The 24,741-nt window shown below is 39.9% G+C and overlaps 1 protein-coding gene across 6 annotated transcripts in view; it reads left to right on the forward strand.

Annotated features, from left to right (window-relative positions):
- Positions 1–3,396: 3,396 nt before the first annotated feature.
- The window catches only part of FAT1 (FAT atypical cadherin 1), a 138,621-nt gene continuing 117,276 nt past the window's right edge, over positions 3,397–24,741 (forward strand). For 4 of the 6 annotated variants that reach the window (XR_015729110.1, XM_087874681.1, XM_034401510.3 and 1 more), the window contains exons 1-2: positions 8,118–8,690; positions 16,440–19,732. Coding sequence is in view for 5 of the 6 variants with exons in the window: in XM_087874681.1 (XP_087730807.1) it covers positions 16,459–19,732 (3,274 nt within the window). In the remaining variant the exon portion in view is untranslated. Of the gene's footprint in view, positions 4,567–6,702; positions 6,794–8,117; positions 8,691–16,439; positions 19,733–24,741 lie in introns of those variants that run through there. The other 2 variants (XM_034401509.3, XM_034401512.3) reach the window with 2 other exon arrangements.

Genomic DNA, 24,741 nt, shown 5'->3' on the forward strand with positions numbered 1-24,741 from the left:
AAAGATGATTAAAACTCAGGCATGCTTAAGAGAATGATCTGCCAAGGGGAAAAGATGGATGCCCTTTTCTACTGCTCCCACTAGGAAGTGTAATTTTCAAGATTCCTTGTCCCAGATGGATCCAAGGTCACTCAAAACTCATCTTGGATCAGTCGTAAGTGCTCCCATTCAAATCCAGGAGCAGCGCTGCCAAAGAACCAGCTTTGGTAGCAAAATCAGATCAGCAGAAGAGAAAAAGGTCCCTACCATTCAGCAGTCATCTTGAGGGAGGACCCTATTCAAAGAATGTCAACAAAGAATCAAACTCCTGCGCTTCAGAATTATCAGGGCACTATCTATATACTTTCAAGATAATATATAGATATTTAGCACCCCATTAAAATCAGCACTGAATTTTGATTGGAACATGCTTTCATAATGTGCTTATGACAAAACATCCATCTAATTTTGCTCTACAGTTTTAGAAAAAGAAGAAAAAGAGTTCTACTCTTCTAAAGCAGTTCCACACCCCTGGGATCTCACAAGATTAGCGGAATCAAGAATGGATCTGATTTATTTCTGGTTCACCTGCTATTGATTTAAAACTGCAGTAAAAGTACTATTTTTTGTTGTTGTTGAAAATGTATGACTCTCTAGAGTTTCCAGACTCCCCATTAATTCCAGATTCCCTCTTGATTCATCCACCTCTGGGTTTCTGGGCCTCAATTCTTTCAATGAGCAAAGTGGCTTGATGCTTTTGTCAGCTCCCAGAACTGATGAATTTGAGGAGAATTTGCAAGACATTCATGTTACTTTCTTTTCTCAGAGAGACTTTTGCTATTTCAATTACAACAGTTCAGGAGATATCAATAATTTTTGCTTTCCCCCCCCCCAGCATTTTGAAAACAATCACAATGTGTTTTTAGTAATGGAGATTTTGTACCCATTCAGAAAGACTGGACCAATCTATTCATAAGCAAAGAAACTCCAAATAAGCAACATAGTAGGCAAGCCAAAGCTGACAAGATTAGCCCTAACAAACACCTATCATTTGCATTTCCTCTTTTGTCTGTACAGCCAGCCATGACCCCTACATGACCCCATAGGAATCTGGCAACAGCCATTAAAATATTGAAGGACATATTCTTGCACAGGAACATGCATCTCAATCACAAAGCCCAAAGAATGTATAAAGTCCACCTACTTTCAACCCATTTTGCCAGCCACCCCACATGCTATTGTGACTAGTTTCTGTCTACCAAACGGAGACTTTCTTTCTGGCAGCCTACCTCCATTTTATTTCCAGTGTCTTTCTCGCTACTTGGAACTGGACCACATTTTTCTCCCAATATTATGTGTTGCATAGAAAAAAAATAGGCAGTTCAGCATTACCATTGCAACCATAATCGATGTGACCTGATACTGGGTGAAGAGCATTTAGTTTCAATCCTATTTATGCTCTTATTTTTACATATGCTATATATCTGTGACCTATTTTATACCTATTTTATTTGCTGAGTGTTGAATGTTATATGACCATAATTAGTAATGCTTCTGACATGAATAAAGAAAGAACCATAATCCTGACTTTTCTGATCATACCTTGCCTTGAATGGAAATTTGTATATTACTTCATTAACTTGATTTCAGGAATAGTTCCCAACTCACATGCCTTCAACATGCATTATTAGAAAATGAAAACGGGATGGTTGCAGTGTTTTGTGCATGTGTTTTAAAGATGTTATAAATAAAAAGCAAAAAGGGGAGAGAAGAATCCACCCCCAGAATATAATCCTCTCGTTTAGTAATCAAAACTAATTTTACATCTCAATTCTTGCCATGCAATACAGTTAGTTTATTCTTATTTAAATAATTTTACATTACAATTTTAAAAAATGAGAAAGTAAACAGAAACAATGATATGTACATTTCCAAATGCTCTCCGTTCAAGGCTCCTGGCAATGAAGTGCTTGTTCAAGTAAGGAAAAAGAAATATGCCTTTTAGACCGTTATAATCCCAATATTCTTGTTTGGAAGAGAAGGGTATCCATATGCCCAGGAAAAAGAGAAACATAAACTGTGACAATAAGGTTCATCCAAGAAGAGTGATTTTCAATCAACAACATAACTAGGTCTGTACATATTTAAACAATGATTCATAAAGAGGCTTTTGGATGTTATCTAAGCACAACATTTCTCTGCTACTAATTAAAGGTGCCATTTCTTTTTTCAGACTTCTATGCAGGCCTTAAAACAATCAAAAGATACATCTGCTTTAAGGAATCAACTCATTAAAGCAGCCAAGCCATTAAAGTTTGGGCAGAAGCCTAAGAAAAGGTGGGTTGCTTTAACAAATAGCAGAGCTATTCATTTGAAATCCAAAGTTCTTATGAATAATTTTCAAAGCACGCACAGCTCTATCTGGAAATAATCTAGATGGGACATGGAACAAGTTAGTAAATATTTTAGTCTTACTGTAAATATAAATGTAATAAGAAAATATTTGTAAATATATAAATGTAAAACCTTGTGGTAAAGAGGTTTTCTGATACAGCGGACCTGTCAAAACTGGTGGCCTGCGGACCGAATACATCATGCACAGGCCACACCCATCCCAGCTAGGCAAAAGCGAAAAACATCACAATATGTCACGGTCTGGCCTGTGATGCAATTGTGTCTGACAGTCATGTGATAGAGTGATTAATGGGGCTTAAGATCAACATAGTTGAGAGCTGTTTGAGAATTCTAGAGAAGAAATAGCCATTCTAAGCTAGTCATGAAGGTTTGGAAGTAGCTGAGCCAAGTGGATTGGCTGCTAGTTTCCTTCGTTGCCACAATATTTTGTATGTCCTTCAATCTTCCCAGTCATGAAGGTTCAGAAGTAGCTTTTTCTTTTACTATATAGTTTTAGATGAACCATCAAGTCATATTTGCAAGGTGAAAGGTCCTATAAATCAATGAAAACAAATGAGTCTATGGTGGGTAAATGAATATTCTGTGGCTATAACCATCACTATTGCAATTACCAATAATAATAATAATATTGATTAATGCATTATTTATTAGATTTCTATTTAGACTTTCTACTCTTTCTACTGCAGCGTCCCTGGTGTGTCTCCCAAATTCCAATGCGTCCATCAGTCTGTGTGTATCTGATGATATTGTACATGATTTTAATTTCTGCAGAGCAGAAATGTCCCTGCATACCATTTGTGAATGTCAGTGTCAAAACCCTCTAGTACTGCTTGAATGGCCAGGGAAGGGGGTTTGTTGGAGTCTGCTGGAGATTATTTTTTCACTCATTTCTTTTGCATGACCCGTCTAAACAAAAACAGGATGTTTGGTGTCAGCTGCTGTATACCACAAACATCTCAAGAATCATGCTTGGCAATGGCTTGGCAAAGGAGGGGAGAAAATGTGCTCCCAAGACTATGGATTTCTGCTGACTGTTTTTGGCGATTCTTTTGAAAAGTGAAACCCATTATCTAAGATTGTGTAATTCTAATGTTTATCTTTTGAGAGGGTTGATTTTAAAAAAAAAACACAGAGAACAAAAGATCTTTTGTTTTGTTTTTTGCCCCCCAGCAACTTTCCTGCGGTGCTTGAAAGCTTATTGCAATTCCACTAAAACGGATCTGTCCTATGTCGAAATCATGCCCTAACATGATTAACGTGGGCAGATTAGCATCCGTACCACGGATCCAGGATTTCTGGGCAAATCGAAGTATGTGTATACGTAAGTGACTGCATCCAAACGCAAGAGCCGCGGGATGTGATGATGACACTGATGTGACAAACAGAATCCAACGATGTTTGGAGAAAGTCGGAGAGAACAGCCGTTGCTTCAGGATTTGGCAAAAGGATCTTTTTCGCCAGTGATGAGAAGCACTTGAGGCTTCTCCCTCTCTCTTCACCTGGCTCGCAGCCGCTCAAGCCCCGCGTCCTCTTCCCCCAGCGGCGAAGGCAAGGCTACCCACGCGGGCAGACAGGAGCGGGGAAGGAAAGTGGGGTGGCGTCCTTCGGCTCCCACCTCTCGCCGAGCAGCGGAGCCAAGGCGGAGTTCGCCCACCCGGGCCGCCGCCCTTTCCGCGGAGGGCGACAGAGGCCGGGCGAGAAAGCACCAAACTGCCGCCACCGGCGCCTGGCTGGAGAAGCCCCTCCAGAGCAGCCTCTGGAAGCGGGAGTAGGCGGCGCTCCAGCCGGCGAGTTCCAAGCAGGCGGGGAAGGGACCGGTTGCAGCCTGCGCTCTCCCCGGCGCTGAAACTCAGCAGCCGCGCGCTTTGCCTGGACATGCCTTGAAAAAACTTGGATCTTGTCCCGCCCCTCTCAACTTGCTGGGGCTTTTTTTTTTTTCCTTCCCCTTTCCCTCTCTCCTTTTGAACCGGATGGGTTCAATCCGGCAGGCAGCCACCTGGAGATGGCGAGAAGCGGGCGGTCTCTCGGGCGCTGGAAGAGACGGAGCCAAGTTGGCCTTTGATTTGGTTTATGCGAGTCCTTCGAACCCGGGGCTGTTGGAATGGACTGAAGCGAAAGGGATCTAGATGTAAAAGCAAGCAAAGCGAGGTGTGCACCCAGCTGGCCTGGTTGGTGAGTCCTTCCTTTCATCCACCCATCCCCCCCCCTTCCCAACCCTTCCAGTTGCGTTTCGGAAGCCCCGCGTCGCTTCACCTGAAAGGGGGGAATGTTCGGTAGACAAATGGACAGACACTTCGGTGGGGCGACCGGCCCTTTGCGTGCTCGCGCTCTCTTCGCCTCCTTTAGTTTCTATCTGTGTGACCCCTAGCAAAAAAAAAAAAAACAACCCTCCACCCATTCCATTCTACCCCCCTTTTTTTCTTACTGCACTTCACCAGTGATCCCAGTTGCAGCCTGCGTCTCTCAGATCCTTGTTTAAGGAACCTGGTTGTAAAGGGGCGCTCCTAGCTTTTTACGTATACGGTCGAGTGCAACTAGTTTTAGGAATTGTGCCTTTGGGAAGGAGAAACAAGTAGGCGATCCACGAGGAAGCATTATGGCGCAGCGCCCTCTAGCTACCAAAAAGGGACATGGTTGAGTTCCCGTCCTCTTTTCTGTGGCCCGAATCGCCCGCTTCCTGAGCCGGTAACCAGGCAGTCAAGTTCAGCATTGTCCGAAGCCACGAGGGGAGAGAGTTGAGCGCCTATCCCACCCCCCTCGCGTCCATTGCTGTCCCACCTTCTTTGGGGCCCCCTTCCGGTTTTCTCCAAAGGTGAGCCTCGAGGGCAAGCTTTGGCGTCTCGTTTCACGACCCCTTGTCAGTCACGGGGACGGGTGAATGAGAAGAAACGGGCTTCCTATAAGACGAAGCGTGGGGAGGGATGGATCACAGCGATTCGGTGCCCTTTAGCGCTAGTCGCGGGGTCCTTTTTTTAAAAACAAACAAACCCCCAAACCAAAGCAGGGCTGGTGAGCAAAGAGCGTGGCGCACCTTGAAGCTTTATTTTTAGCCCCTCCTTTTCGAGGGAGGTTTTAGTAAGGAAAAAGGCGATTCCTTCCTTCCAGGCAATTAAATTTCGGAGGGTGGGGAAGGTTGGAAACCGGAACTGACTAAACCACGCTGCGGCGGTCCCTTCGTCGGGGATGCCTCTTCTAAGTCGCGTCCCACAGCAATTTGTTTTACACGCTCCTAGTTGCAACCCGTTTCTGAAGCAGCCCGTGGGAGGAGAGATGCTCAGTTAAACGTGTCGCACTGTCGGTAATTCACACTCCGGGGGCTTTAAAAAGCGCTTCTTATCCCCAAAAAAGACCCGCCGTGGCGCAAAAATCGACGTGTGTATGTGTCACCTGCTGGTCCCAACACGAAGGTACAACCCAAGCTACTCCTATGATCCTAAGGCCACTTGAACCGGTACGCGCTGGGTTGTTCAAGTGATTTATAATCAGAGCGATAACTCCGTCCAACTCGGCGTCCCACCCGGAAGTAGGTCCATCCAGATCTACGGGGCATTATTCCCTGCAGACACCAGCAGGATCGTGACTCGACTGCCACCCTTCTGCAGGAGACTCTGCCCGGCCGTCGTTTACAAGGATGTAGCCCAAACGGGCGCGCCCCAACAATTTCTGCGCATCGAGATGAAATTCAATCTGACAAAAGTGGTTTTATCTAATGGAAACCAGAGCCAAGTATCAATTTTCTTACGAGTAGGATGGGTAGGATCGCGCAGCAAAGCCAACAGGAAGGTACTTCTAGGTAAGTACGTGTAGACTGTCGCTGCAAACCTAAGCATCCTACCCTAGGAGTAAGGCCCATGAACGACGAAAGGATTTACACCCGAGTAGAAGCCTGAAGTTGCCGCGGTGGACGTTCTGGAACTGCTGAGGCCTGGTTTTGCTTCTCTTCCATTCATTCGCCTACGCCTGTTTGCAGAAGGCGGGCGCGTTCTCCGCCTTCTGTACTCTGTAAACTGCTGATAGGCAGGTGAACTCCAGTTTTTATTGAGCTCTTCAAAGGATTTCAAACTACCCGTTCATGACATGGCAGTTTTTTAAAAATTCATTCATCAGAGGGAAGCCTCGCCTCTTTATCAATGGGGCAGGGGAGAAAAGTCGCCTGCCTTTCTATAAATTGTTCGGAGGGGTCCTGAAATTTAAGAGGTGGATTGCTGGTGTCGGGTTACATTTTAAATCAAAGCTCTGAAATGGAATCTGAAAACCCTCCCATTTTCCCTGAGTTTCCCCCTCCTCCAGGAGAAACTCCCCCCTCCCAGTTCCTATTGGAGAATCCCTTCCAGCGCCCAGTCTCTCAAAAATAATCCAGCAATGCATCTGCTGTGTGTGGAAATTCCTACTCCTTAAAGTAAGTAGCTCAGCTTTGAAATTCCCATAGTAAGGGCACCCCTTTTATTTCCTCTTCGAAGCGGGCGGAGGTGGTTACGGTACGGTAATTTTTTGTTGGGCAATAGAGGCTGCGGACACTCCTGAAAAGTTACCGACAGGGCGGTCCTTTGCCGAGTGGAGCTCCAGTAATCTTTACCGCTGCTGGGGAACGCGCTGTAATTAGATAATTCAAGTATTTAAGCGGTATTGCTTAACCGAGAGAGCATCCCACCGTCGATCAGAGCGATATTGAAGCCTCGGGCAATGTACTCGTGTTTAGAGTCGACCGTCAAATCGCGTGGAGGCGCCTGAATCCAAGGAGATAAAGTAGCTGATCTGATTCCAGGCAGCATCTGTTGTAGCTGGGAATAAGCCTGCTTACCCTCAGTGCTTTACTCATGAGTAAACATAGCTATTCCTAGGGGATTGCCTTTAGTAGGAAGGCAAGATGGCTTGTGGAGTGCTCTGACGGTTGTTGGGATCCAAACTGTTACGTGGGGGGGGGGGAGGCTTTCGCGTGTGCATTCCTTAGTTTAAATCGGGCAAGTTTGTCTTTAATTCAAATACGGGACTGTTTTTAGAACTGCTTGGGCCTCCCAAGTTGACGTAGCTGCCCTTTCCTGCCTGCCTTTAATTTCTGGTTGGGAATATGGTACTTTGCGGGATCCGCACGAAGGGCGTTGAGGTGCTTTGGGGTTCTGCAAGATTGAAAGGTTAGCGAATCCCCAGCTGTGAGCGCAACTGCAGGTTAATATGACGGTCGGTGTCGCTGAAGGTTTGGGGCGGTAGAGCCTTAAAAGTGCCAAAGGAGGCAAGTTTTTGGTTCGCGGAGTCTTCCTTTTAAGGGCTTGTAACAGAATGTGCACAGTATAAAGCAATTACAGGCTAGGAGACGGACTCGGAGCACAGCACGATCATGCTCGGCTGAAATCCGGGCGGGTGGAAAGTAGAAGCTCTCAGATCTGAGGCTTTAGTTCTTTTTTTTCTTTTTTTGGAAAGGAAAGGAAAGGACAAGATGCCTTGTTCACATTTCCTTGCTTTAGGACATTAACCCAATGATGGATTAAAGTCAAATCTTCGAGGGTTCAAAGAAGAGATTAACATACTGCTAGAGGCAAGCATTACTTTAAAAGTAGCTGCAAAGGAGCCTTAAATATATTTAAAGGTTCTTAAAAAGATTTAGCTGGATTTATCCTAAAGATCAACTGTGTGCATGTGCATTCAGGAAGGCTTACTCCCGGCCAGATTTTAAAAAAAAAATGTTTGCAATTTTTAAAGGAAGCTCCACCTAGCTTTACTTCCGAGTAAACAGATTTGTTCATGCTAAGACTGCTGCAGGCAGTCTTGTGAACCCGGTGAGATTTCCCCCTGAATAAACAGGGCTCTGACCCAACACACTTACCTCCTTAGCCTTAAGCCCTTTCTTCTCTCTCTCCCTCCCCCCCTCCCCTCCCCATTGTTCGTGTGATCACAACTGTTGCTCCCTTAAATGCGCTCTGCCCTTCAAGGGAAAAGGGGGTGAAGGAGGAGAACGATAGTGGCGCGTTTGATCTGCAGGGTTATTATCACTCCGGAGCCAGATGGTTGCGAGCCGTGCAGTCGCTGAAGAGTGGTTTAACTTTTCATGCCAGAGAAATTAGTTCCGGACGCGGTTTGTGGCGGCTGCCCCTGCTTTGGCGGAGGAATCCGGGGACCGGAGCGTGTCGCGACGAGCGGCCGCGGGAGCGAAGGAGGCGCCGCTGCAGGCAGCGAGGGGAGGAAGAAAGGCAGACTTGGGGACTCGGACCGGGCACCATGCGAGAGAACGGGGCTGGCGCTTCGCCTCTGTGGAAGCCGTCTCCCCCGACGCCTCCGCCTTTTCCGGGGAAACCTTAGAGGTGAGAAACGGAGCGGGATGGGAATCGCGGGGAGTTGGACTCGAGGAAAACGGAGTAGAAGAAAGTTCGGGATCGGAATGCCCCCGCGGTGCCTTCCCACGGGGGTTTTTCCCGCACGAAGGAGGGGGGGGCTTGTGTGGAGGATAAGAAGCAGCCAGCAAAGCGGCAGTGCAAAAAGTTGCTAACGGAGAAAGAGGGGCCGTGGCTACCGCACAAGGGGGAGGAGGTGGGAAAGTTAGTGCTGTATTGCGAAGTTAGGAGCTTTTCTGCCTGGCCGCCCTATTTGCATTTGGATGGGTGGCAGAGAATCTCTCTTCTACCCCCCCTCTTCGTTTCTGGGTGTCAGGACGTGAGGAGAATAGCAAGTGAGACACGAGGGGCTGCAGCCTGCCCGGGAGCTTTTGTCCTGCTGCTGCCATTAGCTGAGTAGGGCACGGCGAGCCACGTTGGGAATGAAAGAGAGGGGGGGAAGGGGGGAGAACCCCCTTTTCTTTCAAGAGTAATTGCTAAATCAAAATCTTCTATGGGAGGTACCTCTTAAAGTGAGATAAAGCCTCTAAAGACTTTTTTTTCTACTCTCTCTCCTCCCCAGCACAATTCCTGTTCTCGATTTCAGAGTGCTTAAAGTTTTATCTGCTGCTAAAATCCCTGCTAGTCTTTCATTATTTTTTCCCTTGGTCTGGGTTCATTATTTTTTATCAAGGTCGGCCTGTCTTTCCTAATTGGATCAGGATCCAGTTGTTGTGACCTAACTAAAGTGCTGGAGAAAAATTGAAGGAAGTAGGCAGTAATTATCTTTTCTTATTACTGGGCTTGGAAAGGAAGGAGCTGTTAACTATGGATTGAGGCTGTGATTTCTCTTGTTATGCTTGCCAGAGTTTGTTTTGAAGAGCAAAGGGTGATTAATATGTCTTAAAAGGGAAGGCATGCAGAATACTTGGCATCATATAGTCGAAGATTATAAACTTCATAATTTGAAGTAGTAAGCATTTAAAATGCCAAATAAATTGTTTATTGCAATTATGTTCCAATTTTTCTCTTTAAGGCTGGAGATGGCATACATAAGGATTTCTTATTTTGTCCCACCACATAAATCTATGAGATAAATTGGTTTGAGAGATGGTGGTAGACTCATGTGGAGTTGGTTAAACTTGGCTCGCCCTGGTCCAAGTGTAAGCCCTTCATTAAATATAGCCTTCTTTAAATCAAATTTGACTCTTGGTGACTTCATGGAGATATCCATATAGCTTTCTTGGCCGGAATCCAGAAGCAGCTTGTCCTTGCCATCTCCCTGTCTATCTTATAGGAATGCAATGTTTAGGACATAGTCTACAATTGAATATAATCCATTCATAGCAAAGTCCCACTTATTTCAAGCAACACTTAAGTTTGCTTGAATCCTATCCATATCTATTCAAAAGCAATTTCGGTTTAGTTAAATAGCAACAGGTTCTATATTACATCTGCCATATATGCAAACATGCCTATATAGATATACTAGGACATGCAGCAGTCTGAATTTTAAGAGGAGAAAGTGAGTAGGAGACTGATTGGACATGCATATTAAATTGATCTCCCTTAATCCAATATGTCTTAATGTATGGGTCTAGGAAGCAATGCAGTTCTTTGAGGAAGTTGCCCAATAGATGCAATGTGTGCAGCCACTAACTCCAAAATGCTTTTTCCCCTCTATATCCAGTTCACTGCACAGACTAATGTTTATTCACATATCACAATCTTATATTAATTTTAAAAAAGTTTTTAATGGAATAACATTGCCTTGGCAAATTCCTCTAGGATTTCAGATTTCACTTCAGAGTGCTTAACTTTGGGCAGACTTCATCCTTGATCTTTGTTTCTTTTCTGGCTTGTTGACAGACTCTACCACAGTTTGACCTTCACATTCTTTGGAAGGATAGAATTTAGAACATTCAGAGAGGAAGGTCTTAAAAATTAGGATTTTTTTCCCAATTTGTTGTTTTATATGATAACCTCAACAATCTGAGAAGCTTTCAACAAAAAACAAGTCATCTTCCCATTTTCAAAGTCAGTCCCATTTTAGTTTATTAGTTGTGGATCCTAAATGTGAGACCACTCATTGATTTTTCAATTCTGTTTTATATTTTAAGTGATGTGTGTATCATCTATATCAGCGGTGTCAAACGGTGTCACGGCATCACGTGACGTATACAGACTTTTTTGCCCTTTGCTAAATCAGGCATGGGCATGACCAGTGTATGATGCATATGGCCCGTGGGCCGGGAGTTTGACAGCCCTGATCTATATTGTATTTTTAGAATGATCTTTTCATATGTTAGACAGGAAAATTGTCAGCTAGTAAGACACTAAGATTAGCCTGCTTCAAAAAACAGTAACAAAGTATTGTATGTTAAAATAACTTATACTGGTTGTTAATAGGATGTGATCATAAATGTGTTTCCCTTAGGTACCAATCTTATTTCTTCTAATTGATTGTATTAGTAATCCTGTTATTGGCTGTTATGAATGAGGATGTTAGTGGTTGTAATCTACTACTTAGCAGCAGGTTGAAGAGAGCAAAACCAGAGAAAGGTCCATTGAACATGGCAACTGGATCCAAATTGTAGTTTAATTGTAGCTTATTGAATAAAACACAAGTGAATTGTCTGATACATTGTCTGACTCCAAGACAAAAGTCAGTGTTTCAATATGCATTAGTTGGAATTGCATAATATACTAAACAACCCATATTTAGTATGGGTTGTAGATTTGTTTTAGTATGTTGTGTTTGTTTAGTATGTTTAGTTTAGTATGATGTGTAGATTTGATAAGCAAATGGCTTATTTTCATATAGTCATGAATAATAATCTGGTAAATTAAAAGATAAAGGAACTGAGAGAAACTAAACTCTAGAATTGAGATATTATTCAATACGAGATACTCTTCAACAGTTACAATGATTTGGCTATTGGTAACTGAGGGCTAAATAAGCAGTTCTGCCTGTATGAAATATACAGAGTAATATTGTTTTAACAATTTTTTCCACAATGAAACTAAGAAAAGATTATTGTAGTGATTAAGGGGCAAGCATTACTGTATATGGCAAAAAGTTCATTTTAGAATGAATTTTGGATTAAGAATTTCTTTTTTAAAATGCTTCTTCAATCTGTATCTATTATCCACAATGACCAGCAATACTTTTATTGTATTATTTAAAATATATTATTATTGTATATTTTTCATAGAGTATTTTGTAGCATAAGACCAGATTATCTGAGGAACGGTCTTGTCTCACTTGATCTTGTCAAAGAGGTGCACTGTGGGTCCCATTGGTAAAGAGTTTTGGCTAGCAGGGTATAGAAGGAGAGCCTTTTCTGCTGTGGTCCCCACTCTTTGGAATATCTTGCTACCTGAGGTGAGGTCTGGCCCCACCCTTTTGGTTTTCCAAAATAGTACATTAAAACCTGGCTTTGCAGTTGGCCTGAGGAAGCTCTATGTTGGAGGTATAAGTGGACTTACAGAAGAGATGCAGCCACCTTACCAATCTTGCTTTTTGCTTCTTGTCTCTATATTTAATGTTTTGATATTTTTATGATTTTAATTGTGAGCTGCCCAAAGTCACTTTGCAGAGTGAGATGGGCAACATATAAATTTAATAAATATTTCCCCATTTTTAAGGGATAACCCTTATTGCAATGATCCTTTGCTTTTAAAGACAGAGAGAAAAGAAAGAAATTATTTTAAACTCAAGCTTTCATTTAAAAAAAAAAAGAGTACCTAGTTTAAAAAAACTATCGGTTGCCAGTTAACTACAAGCAACTTTTAATACTGTGTTTAGAACTTAATTAAAATATTTAATCTTGTAATATTTTTGAAATAAACATTTTAACAGGTTTAGTTAAATATTGACAGAATATATTCATTCAGCAAAAACTCAGGAAAAGTATATATATATATATATATTTTAAAATTTGATTTATATGCCGCCCTTCTCCGGAGACTCAGGGCGGCTTACAATGCGTTAAGCAATAGCCTTCATTCTTTTGTATGTTTTTATACAAAGTCAGCTTATTGCCCCCACAAACTGGGTCCTCATTTCACCTACCTTAGAAAGGATGGAAGGCTGAGTCAACCTTGAGCCTTGGAGAGATTCGAACCAGCAGAAATTGCAGGCAGCTGTGTTAATTACAGGGTGCACTAAACCCCTGTACTATCAAGGCATATGAATGTATTTTTGTTTTATTTCAATAACTAGAATTTGTTTAAAGCTGCAGTTTCTGAGTGTTGCCATCTAGTCAAATTTCATGTAAAATGAATGTCAATCCTGGGCTATGCATAAAAAAAAAGTGTGTCTTTGCTCAAGATCATCCAGTTTGTGCAAACCAGTTTTTTTGACTTGTTGCATATTTATATCACTCTACATGATATTGTCGGATGGGGGATAGAGTTAACCATCCATTATCTTAGAATTATTAGATTGCCACAAATGGTCCAAGTCCAACTTCTCTTGAATTCTGCTTGGTCTTGGATCATTTGTGGCAACATAACTATTCTAAACTGATGACATGCTTAACTCCTGCCCTCAGCTCTGCCTGTTGTTGTTGTTGTTGTTGTTGTTGTTGTTGTGTTCTTCTTCTTCTTCTTCTTCTTCTTCTTCTTCTCCTCCTCCTCCTCCTCCTCCTCCTCCTCCTCCTCCTCCTCTCTCTCTCTCTCTCCCTCCCTCCCTCCCTATATATATATATATATATATATATATATATATATATATATTTCATAAAATGCTCTTTTTATTCATTGCATACTTTACTGTTATATGGTATTGGGTTGTAGCTAATAATATTAGTATAGAAATCTATGTAGATAGCTGCTAAAATAAGTGAAAACTTAACATAGGCATTTAGCTATGTTCCACAATGAACAAATCATATTGACATCACTATTACTTATTCCCAAATGGAGAACACATCCATAGAGTAAAAGAATTCAGCCTTCACAATGTAGTGACACATTTTGGTAGTTTGGTAACTGGGCAGAAGTGAAAAACTATGGGAAAAACACTTTACAGTATACATGTAGTCCTCACTTACCTTATTCAGTAACCATTTGAAGTTATGACAGTTGGGGGGGAAAAACAGCTTTGTGACCAATCCTCTCATCTTGGACTACATCACCATTTGGGTGCTTCGCAATAGGCATGCATTTATGACCAGAACAGCATTCCTTGGCCATGTGATCACTATTTGTGAACTTCATAAACTTGCTTCTGACAAGCAGACTTAATGGAAAATGTGAAGTCAAAATTGCAAGTTACAGTTACCTGATGTCTCACTGAGCAGTGAGTTGCTGATCCCAGTTGTGGTTGATAAGCTTTGTTCCCCTACAGCTGATTAGCTCCTGATTCTTTTAATGATCAGTGGTGGTTGCAGTTGTTTTTACCTTTGTTATCTTTTAGCCATAGCTCTTTAAATAATTAGTATGTTAGATTATCTACAATTGAATTTTGCATATAAATGTTTACCTGTTGTTAAAAATAAGAACATTTTTGTATGAAGATTTCAGAGAAAGCAAACAAATTTATACATAACCCTAGGAGACATGAGATTGTTCAGCCTTTTTTCTGGTTCCAGACCAAGTATCATTTCACGTGATCACTGTAATGCTATTCAGCTCACCAAATGGATTTAGTGGCTAATCATTTGTTAACAAAAGGACAGTGTCAAATGTTGGTCTTTTATTGTGGCCTTTTCTTAGAAGTAAAACCTAAGCTTAAAGCTGATACTTCGTTTTGCAGCATGTTGGATTCCTCACCATTTGTTAATAAATAGAAATTTACAAAAGTGAATTAGCTGGGTTTTTAAAGTGCTAAGGGGATATGCTAAGAGATTCCAGATCATAAAATAATATCTATACTTGTGAAAAATCACAATTGCCTCTTGTGGGACAGAATGTCATATTGTGTAGTTAGAGATAATTGAAGGAATTGTTTATGGTTTAGAACTCTGCTCACAATTTTTGAGATTGCTCCACAAGGCTTTGGTTGCAAAACAGTGGTGCTTGAAATCAAATATTGGTTATCATATATTCTGTAGAGCAAAGGTGAGAGCTCATTATCTGTTATCTTTTTTCCAGGTGAGGCAAAGCAAATCTTAAGATCTGACAGTACTTGAGAGTATATGTCATTTCAGAAACACCAGGATCTTGTTGTGTCATGTATTAGCTGAGAGTATGCAATAAAAAGTAGTTCAGTGGAAAAAAGTAGTGTTTAAGGCAAACCACCTGCACTCTAAAACATGATTAAAAATATTTGAACTAAGTTGAATGGAGCAGAAATTGCATTTGTTAATAGAATAGTCACTGTGTAAACTACCTTACTAAGTAAAACTGTAATTGTTTTTACAGTGTTCTTAAAGGATAGAATTTCTTCTTGGGATGGTAGTCTCATTAAAAACTAATCTTCACTTAAAGCTGTTATGGCTAGGAATGCAGGGAAGATTATTTTTTTGTCCTTCTATTAATGTATATTTTATTCATGCCTGAAAGAATGAAAAGAAAGTTCTCTATCTGAGCTTCAGCAAATACGAAATGTTTGGCTTTGTTAACTGCAGTTTGGGGTAAAGTTCAACCCTTTATATATTAGTTAATACCAAGATTAGGGTCAAGAACAAGACTTTTATTTTAATATTTGTGTTTTGTCTCTTAAGTGAGATACTGCTTGGGTGCTTACAGATTGCATTGCTTAAGTGTAGAATCGTTCATCTTAATTCATTCTCGTCAATAAAATATGGAAAAGTATATATTAGGCATTTATGTTAGTATTAATGACACAAACAACATCATCACTTTATTACAGTGAAAAAACCATAGGCTTCCTCTTCTGAAGGAATCAATTTCACAGCTTCATTAGCCTCTTACGTATTAGAAGCTGAAGACCCTGTGCATTATCTCTATGAATTCCACTTTGAAAACTCACTTCCAAATTCCTGAAAGTTTTATTAATAAAAGAGGCATTTGTTGTTTCTGTCTTACTCTCAGAATGTTTTAGAATTTATTACTGGGCACTTTTACAGAATGCTAGTGTTGCTCTTCTCTCCCAGTTATATATTTGTCAAACTGCCTTTTCATTTCCTAACCATGAAAAAAGTCCCTGGGAACATTTCTTTTATATATTCCCTAGAGATTTAATGTCAGTTTGGAAAATGAGGAAATCTGAAGGCAAATAGGATAGTGAAGGAAAGGAATCTGGTGCATAACTGACTGCCCCTTAAAGTGCAAGAATTTGACATCCTACTCATGAGAATTTGGTCTTTCTTTCGGGGAAGAAATAAAGTTGATGGAAAATGGCTATGAAACATTGCAGAAGAAAAGATATATAATTATTGTTCAATAGCTTCTCAACTTCAAATAGACCCTTGAATTTATATGAAGAATCTTGAAATTCAACGATGTAAGATTGATACTTACGAATGTTATCCAGTATTCTGATTTATATCCATTTTTAAGCCTTGTAGAGGCTTGACACTTCAAAGCTAGCCAAAACCAAGGGACTCTTGGATATCACTAATATGGAAATTATTTTCCATTTCATTATTTTAATCCTTTGGTATGCTATGACCACTTAACTGAAAAAATATGTGTATAGGATAATGGAGCTATACATTATGTTTCCATGTACACTTTATAAGAGAACTCAAGTCATTTTATTCACAGAATAGTTATTTTAAAGGACCATGTTCAAAGACACTGATTCTCTTCTTGTCTTTTTTTCTCCAGATTTTTAGTGATTGCTTGCATGAAGAGCCATTTGATCATGATGCTGTTGCTGTCCCTACTGCTGCTTGTGCAGGATTTTGAACAATGTGAAGGAACCTTGAGACAATATCATGCACTGCCAATGCAATTCACACAAGTTCATTACAATGCCACAGTATATGAAAACTCTGCAGCTAAGACTTACGTTGGGCATCCAGTAAAAATGGGCATTTACATTACAAGCTCCCTGTGGGATATAAAATACAAAATTATTTCTGGGGATAGTGAGAACTTGTTTAAAGCCGAAGAATACGTTTTGGGGGATTTTTGCTTCTTACGAATTCGGACCAAGGGAGGGAACACCGCTATACTTAACAGAGAAGTAAAAGAGCACTATACATTGACTGTAAAAGCAATAGAGAAAAATACAAATGCAGAAGCTCTCACAAACGTCAGAGTGCAAGTATTGGATACAAATGACTTAAGGCCTTTGTTTTCTCCAACTTCTTACAGTGTTTCGTTGTCAGAAAATACAGCAATAAGGACCAGTATTGCCAAAGTTAGTGCAACTGATGCAGATATTGGAACCAATGGAGAATTTTATTACAGTTTTAAGGAGAGGACAGACATGTTTGCTATTCATCCTACAAGTGGGATGGTCATTCTGACTGGCAGACTTGACTATTCAGAAACAAAAGTTTATGAGTTGGAAGTCCTTGCTGTGGATCGTGGTATGAAATTATATGGCAGCAGTGGGATTAGTAGCATGGCAAGATTGACAATTCATATAGAACAAGCTAACGAACATGCTCCAGTCATCACAGCCCTTGCTTTCACTCCTTCAGAGTTGGACAAGGATCCAGCCTATGCAATTATAACTGTGGAAGACAAAGATCACGGTTTAAATGGAGAGGTAGCATCTCTAAGTATTGTAGCAGGTGACCCACTTCAGCAGTTCAAAGCTGTGAGAACCGTCCCAGGAGGAAAAGAGTATAAAATCAAAGCAGTTGGCACTGTTGAATGGGAGAGCCAACCTTTTGGCTTTAATCTTACATTGCAGGCTAAAGATAAAGGAAACCCTCCAAAGTTTTCATCTGTGAAAGCAATTTATCTGCCCTCCCCCCAGTTTAGGTCCGGAATAGTTCAGTTTGAAAGAGAAGTTTATAGAGCTGAAATAAGTGAATTTGCTCCACCGAACACACCTGTGGTTATGGTAAAAGCATTGCCTACTTATCCCTATATAAAGTATTTGTTTGTAAATGCACCAAGCAAAACTCAGTTCAGTTTGAATCCTGACACTGGCCTTATTACTACTCTAGATGCCATAAAAGCTCAAAGTGCGCCTCATTTTGAATTTGACATAATTACAAGCGATAGAAAAGCATCCACAAAAGTATTCATTAAGGTCATAGATGTGAATACTCATCCTCCAGAATTTACTCAGACATCTTATAAAGCTTCTTTTAATGAGAATGTCCCTATAGGGACAAGTGTTATGAGTGTGAGTGCAAAGGATCTTGATGAAGGTGAAAATGGCTATGTCACATATAGCATTGCAAATATAAACCCTGTTCCTTTTGAGATAAACCACTTCACTGGTGTGCTTACCACCTCTGAAACTATGGATTACGAATTGATGCCAAGAATTTATAAATTAAGAATTCGAGCATCTGATTGGGGCACCCCCTATCGCAGAGAGGTTGAAGTCCCTGTTACAATAGCTTTAAATAATTTGAATGATAACACTCCTCTCTTTGAGAAAATAAACTGCGAGGGAACAATTCCCAGGGAACTTGGTGTGGGAGAGCAAATAACTACAGTGTCTGCTATTGATGCTGATGAGCTCCAGTTAGTACAATATCAAATTGAATCTGGAAATGAATTAGATTTATTTAGTTTGAATCCAAACTCTGGGGTTCTTTTCCTGAAACAATCACTAGGAGATGGATTAAGTTCAAAAACATCTTTTCATAGTTTGAAAATAACCGCTACAGATGGAGAGAATTTTGCAGCTCCCATATTTATTAACATCACTGTAGTTGCCAGCCGCAAACCAGTGAGCTTACAATGTGAAGAGACTGGTGTGGCCAAAATGTTGGCAGAAAAACTCTTGCTAGCAAATAAGCTACATGGTCGTGTTGAAGTGGAGGATACTTTTTTGGATACACATACAATGAATCTGCATGCACCTCAGTTTGAAAGTAGTCTTCCCAGGACCATTGAAGTAAAAGAAGATCAGCCTGTAGATTCTACCATCATATTTTTGAACGCAACTGATCGTGACACTGGTTTCAATGGAAAGTTAATCTATTCTATTTCTGGAGGTAATAATGACAGCAGTTTTATCGTTGGAATGGAAACAGGAATGCTAAAAATCTTGTCTCCTCTTGACAGAGAAGTAAGAGATAAATATACTTTGAATGTTACTGTTTATGATCTTGGGATACCACAAAAGTCTAACTGGCGTCTTTTAAATATCAGAGTTCTTGATGCCAATGATAATCGTCCAGAATTTCTACAGGATAGTTATTTTGTTGATGTAAGTGAAAACAAAGAACTGAATACAGAAATAATACAGATAGAAGCCATAGATAAAGACTTAGGGACCAATGGTGAAGTAAGATACTCACTTCTTACAGATACAAATAAGTTTTCTATTGACAGTGTCACTGGAATTGTAAAAGTTTCAGGACTTTTAGATCGTGAAGTTCAAGCAGTGTATTTCTTAAAAATAGAAGCTAGGGACCAAGCTAAAGAGTCACCACAATTGACTTCAACAGTTCTACTAAAGATATCGTTAGAAGATGTTAATGATAATCCTCCAAAATTTGTTCCTGCAAATTATCGAGTGAAAATCCGAGAAGATCTTCCTGAAGGAACTATTGTCATGTGGCTAGAAACTTATGATCCTGACTTAGGCCAGGCAAGCCAAGTAAGATACAGCCTTTTGGATGGTGGAAATGGAAGTTTCGATGTAGATAAACTCAGTGGAGCGATCCGTATTGTCCAAGGACTGGATTTTGAGAGGAAACAAGTTTATAATCTAACAGTGCGGGCTAAGGATAAGGGAAAACCCATTTCATTGTCTTCTACCTGTTATGTTGAAATTGAAATAGTTGATGTAAATGAAAATCTGCAGCCACCACGTTTTCCTAATTTTGTGGATAAAAGTTTCGTAAGTGAAGATGTTCCCATTGGTACTTCAGTAATGACTGTGTCTGCTTATGATGAGGATACAGGAAGAGATGGTGAAATCAGATATTCAATAAGGGATGGATCTGGTATTGGAATCTTCAGAATAGATAAAGAAAAAGGTAAGAAATTGTCCTAAATGTTTTGAAAAAACTCATGAGTCATTTTTAAGTTTGTATTTATTGTTTCATTAAGAATTTGACTACTTTGCAAAAACTAAAGAATAAAGCCGAATTATCCATAGGAGATTTCAAGTATAGGAATAGTGAAATAGCACAAGTTATACTGAATATAGTTTCCGCTAAAAATGACTGGAATCGTTTAATAAAGGGATTGAAAAGTATAATCACTTCATCATTTCATCATGCTTACCATCTTTTTCTTCAATGTTTTATTCATATTTATTTTTATTTATATAAAAAAATATTATTGACAATTTATTCATTCTTTTTATTGATTGATTTTATTACAATTTCTTTGATTGTTTTGAGCTGCCCAAACTCATTGAGAGCAAAATTATTATGAATTTCTGCATTAATAAGAGTTCTAAGAAGTCTAATATGTTCATTATAATTTTAAAAAAGGGTGGGTATCTTTTTATTCTCATTAATGAAAAAGCATACAGACAATACTTCTTTGCCAGACCAGTTATGTGTATAGACAAAAACGGCAAGAGAGTTGTTTATCAAGTCTCCATAGAGATTTGAAGATGTAAAGATTAAATTATGGAGCGTCCTTATGAAATAATGAAGTACTCTTTATTCATTGTCAGGCCAGTATTATAACTCTGAATTGATTGCATAATACCTTTGCATGTGAGTAGTCTTAAATATAGTTTTTTTAGAATGTAACGGGGGGAAACCAGTTGTCATTAATTAATTTGCATCTCATTCAGGTATTTCCTAAGACATTTGTTGAAAATCTAATGCTATTATTAGAGCATTAAATAAAAATGTTTACACAGATAACAGGATAGAAATATATCCATGTTTGTATCTCTTGCTTTTCTTAAAAAGAACAAGAAGAGGCACATAAACTCATTACTGCATAATGAGCAGTAAGATTGAGAATATCTGGGGACCCAACATTTTTCTGCTGTATTTGTTACTTAGGCATATTTTAATATTCAACCCTTTCCTTGCAGTTTCTGTTTTCTCCCACTGTTAAAGATATAGGGATACTGTTTGCTTACCCTGCAAATATGATCTAATCTACTCTTGTTGTTACTGTTGTTTCTAATCTCTCATCTGTTCCTGATGCAAGGATTTTCCCCCCTTTCTTTTCCTCTTCTGAATGAGAACAGTGGAGAACTTTTCTACTTGACCTTTGTAACTATTGAACAAATGTCCTTGCTGGCTTGTGCTGGCTGACTGTCCTGCCCTCTTGTGAAGCAGTATGCATGCAAGGTTATCATGTTGCTTTCTTATGGAGACATTTGGCTTGCCTTCACTTGTCCTGTTCGACTAGTTTCTAATCTGAAATGAGAAACACATTTTACTCAGTAATACGCTAATATTCTGCTTGTTGCACATTAGAAATCTCTGGAATTCTTGCATGTCTTTGCACTCGAATCGTCAGCAAATTGGTTAAGGAGGAAATACCTATAGGAGATTCTCAAAGGGTATTAGGATTGGGTACTGAAAGATGCTCAAGGAAAGCAGCATGACATGTTGCTTCAGCGCATGCACCACAAAACTTCTTGTTAACAAGAAAAATTGAATTTTTGAAATACATTTTCTTAAAACTTAAAAGAGCACTTAAAAACCTGAACATAATCTGGTGATTATTATTGTTTCATACAGAATGCTTGGTAAGTGGATATACAAAAAAAATATCTTTTATACTAACTCCAGTATATTTTCAACATGTTCGAAGAGGACCTTGACATCTAACAGGTTTTGGACTGTCCGTGATGTGTCTGCAGGTGGCTGGTAAGGCCTATACGGGCACAAAATGTTCTGCCACATGTCGGGCAGACATGTGGGCACCATTGTTGCAGCATTTGCAGTTCTGGATTTGCGGAGTGCTCGCTTCTCTTGTGCTATACTGTAGTTCTTCTGTCCTCAGATGTCTGGCAGCCTTGGTGGAGCAGCATGTGCCATGTTGCTCGATCTTGTGCCAGGGTTTCCCAGGAAGTGGTGTCGATATCCAGGGACTTGAATGAGGCTTTCAACGTGTCTTTGTACCGCTTCCTTTGTCCCCCATGCGATCATTTTTCTTGAGACGGCTCACCATAGAGGAGCTGTTTAGGGATGCAATGGTCTGGTATCCTTTTGTAACATGGCCTGCCCAGCGTGTCTGGCCTTTCATCAGCAGGGTGTGAACCGATGGCAGGCCTGCTCTAGAGAGGATTTCTGTGTCTGGCACATTGTCCTGCCACCGGATCCTCAGAAGTCTGTGGAGGCAGGTCATGTGCAGTGGTTCAATTGCCTAGTGTGCCTCCTGTATACAGTCCAAGTCTCACTGGCATATAACAGAGTAGTTAGCACTACTGCTCAGTAGACTTTGAGCTTTGTAGCAAGGCTTATTCCGTGGCGGTCCCACACATTGGTCGGTAGTCTGCCAAATGCAAAGCTTGCCTTGGCGATTCTGCGGTTGACCTCAATGTCAATTGTCACTGCACAGTAGACGGTGCTGCCAAGGTATGCAAATTGGTCCACTGCTTGCAGCTTTTGTCCCTTCACTGTGATGGTGGGCTCTTGGTGTTGGGCTTTCGGAGCTGGCTGATGCATCACTTCGTCTTCTTTTATGTTGATGAGGAGGCCAAAGTTGTCGCATGCTGCTGCGAATTTGTCCACGCTGGCTTGCATTTCCTGCTCTGATCCAGCATTCAGGGCATAGTCATCAGCAAAGAGGAGGTCACATAGCACAGTCTCCTTTATCTTGGTGACAGCCTGGAGTCTTCGCAGGTTGAACAGTTTCCCATCGGTCCTGTATCTCAGACTAACTCCCAAGGAACTGTTCTGGCAGGTGTCTTACAGCATGGATGAAAACAACATGCTAAACAAGATTGGTACCAACACGCACCCTTGCTTGACACTGTTGTAACACAAAAAGGCTTCTGAAACTTCTCTGTCATCCAGAACACAAGCGGTCATACCATCATATAACACAAATATAGACTGGTTTTTTCTAGCGGTTAAGATACCAGATTAGAAAGCATGAGTTTTGTCTCACTTTAGGTATGAAACAGCTGGATGACTTTGGGCCAATCCTTCTCTTTTAGCCTAATTCACCCCATGGTTGCTGTTTGTGAAGAAAATGGGGGAGGGTGTCTATTACATGTGTTTGCTGCCTTGAGTTATTTATAAAAATAATAAATGTGAGATATAAATAAATAATAAACAATTTCCTGATAGAGAGATACACAACTTTTCTTAATGATATTTAGCACTATTTATGAAGTTGTGGGTCTGTGAAGTAAGCAATAGAGGTACTCGGTGCTGGAAGAGTTAATACTAGGAGTAAATTATAATGTCTATAAAATCTTTTGTATGCTATGTACTCTTGTAGTTCATGGTGATGACCAGAAGTAGGCTGGCATCATTTTGGTGGCTGGAAATTTAACTTAATGGAAGAGAGCAATGATGCAAAGTAGAGAGGGCAATATTACCCAAACGACTGTTTTATAGTGGTTTAGGCCTTACACTACACTTGTTTTATTTTTTCATTATAAAAATAGCAGAAATAATGTGGATTGCTCTCCACAGTATAAATGAAAATGGTTTTCAGTGGTCACAAGGGTGTGTTTGTGTGTGTGTGTGTGTGTGTGTGTGTGTGTCATGTTGTTCATTCCTGATCTGGAAAACTGTGATTTAAACATTTCTGTGCTGTAAACTGATTTCTTGAATGACAACCTTGTTCCTTTTCCAAAGTATGTGAACTTTTTCTCAACATAATTTTCTCATTTGTGCAGGTAAGTGGATGGGAGGTGAGGGGGGTCAAGACTAGAGAATTTAAAAGCTTGTAATATCTTTGTGTGCAGGGCACTTTAGAACAAAGAAACATAAATAACTCTGAGATGCACCTTATAAAGTGTAAAAAGGTTTATAATTTAAAAGGGTTTAGCTGTTTTTTAAAAAAATCTTTGAGAAAGAAAAAATTACTAGGTGTTTAAAATGTCTTTTTATTTTTTTAGGAAAGTATAACAAATCCTGTGCACATTTTCCTATATAAATTATGGGTAGGATTTGTTGTAATTAACCATGTTTGCTATATTTTTATATGGAACCTGAAACTACAGGTTGATAAATTTCAAATATTAGCATTCTGATACGACTGCAAAATGCAAGTTCTGTATTTGTGTGCTAGGTAAAAGCACCTGTTTGTAAAAAATAGCAGGTACTGTTTAAGCTTTTATTGAACCTATTTATGCTGACAAAGACACAACAATTGTAGTTACTAGCTTAGAATGTTATAGTGGATAGAAGGTATAATATTTAGCAGCTTTTTAGTATATCATCTGAAATTTTATTTAAAAGCATAAACAGAAATAGTTGATTTTCATGGAGAAAAATGGCCCATAATAATAAAACAGTTTTATTACTGTGGGGCTTTTTACATGTAACTTTACTGGTCTTTTGCTGTATTAGAGAATGTGCTGAGAAAGGAGAAAATGGTTTTTAAATAGCTAGTTAGATAAACTGTCCTGGAGCCTGGTTAATAAGGGCACTGACCATGAAAACACTGAGTTTTTCGGGGGGGGGGGTATTTCTCTGTTGAAAATAAGCATTGTTTAGCAGTGACCCCTATTGACCAGTTCATACCTTGGTCTGATGAAAACAGACTAGTTTTAGGAGAACTAATATAAGTGTGAAACACAGTCTCTGGAGTTTAAGATTGCCCTAGAAGTTCATTTGTTAAAGTACCCATGAAGGTGAATTGAATTTTCCATGTCTCAGAACTCTACAAGTAAAGGAACAGTGCAGGAAAACCATTTGTCAAAAACTTTTTAAAAAACATATAGTTATTTGGTTGCTGATACCACAATCATACTGGAAATTCTACTTAAAATTAAGATAAGAAAGAAAGGATAGAACTGGCAATATGTATACGTGTTTTTCTTTCATTTATTTAATCATAAATTATTTTGTATTCAGGAAAAGATTAATCCTACATAGTGAGTGGTAAC

The sequence above is a fragment of the Pantherophis guttatus genome, chromosome 8 (genome assembly GCF_059756535.1).
Source record: "Pantherophis guttatus breed Tessera chromosome 8, ASM5975653v1, whole genome shotgun sequence".
Taxonomy (NCBI): Eukaryota; Metazoa; Chordata; class Lepidosauria; order Squamata; family Colubridae; genus Pantherophis; species Pantherophis guttatus.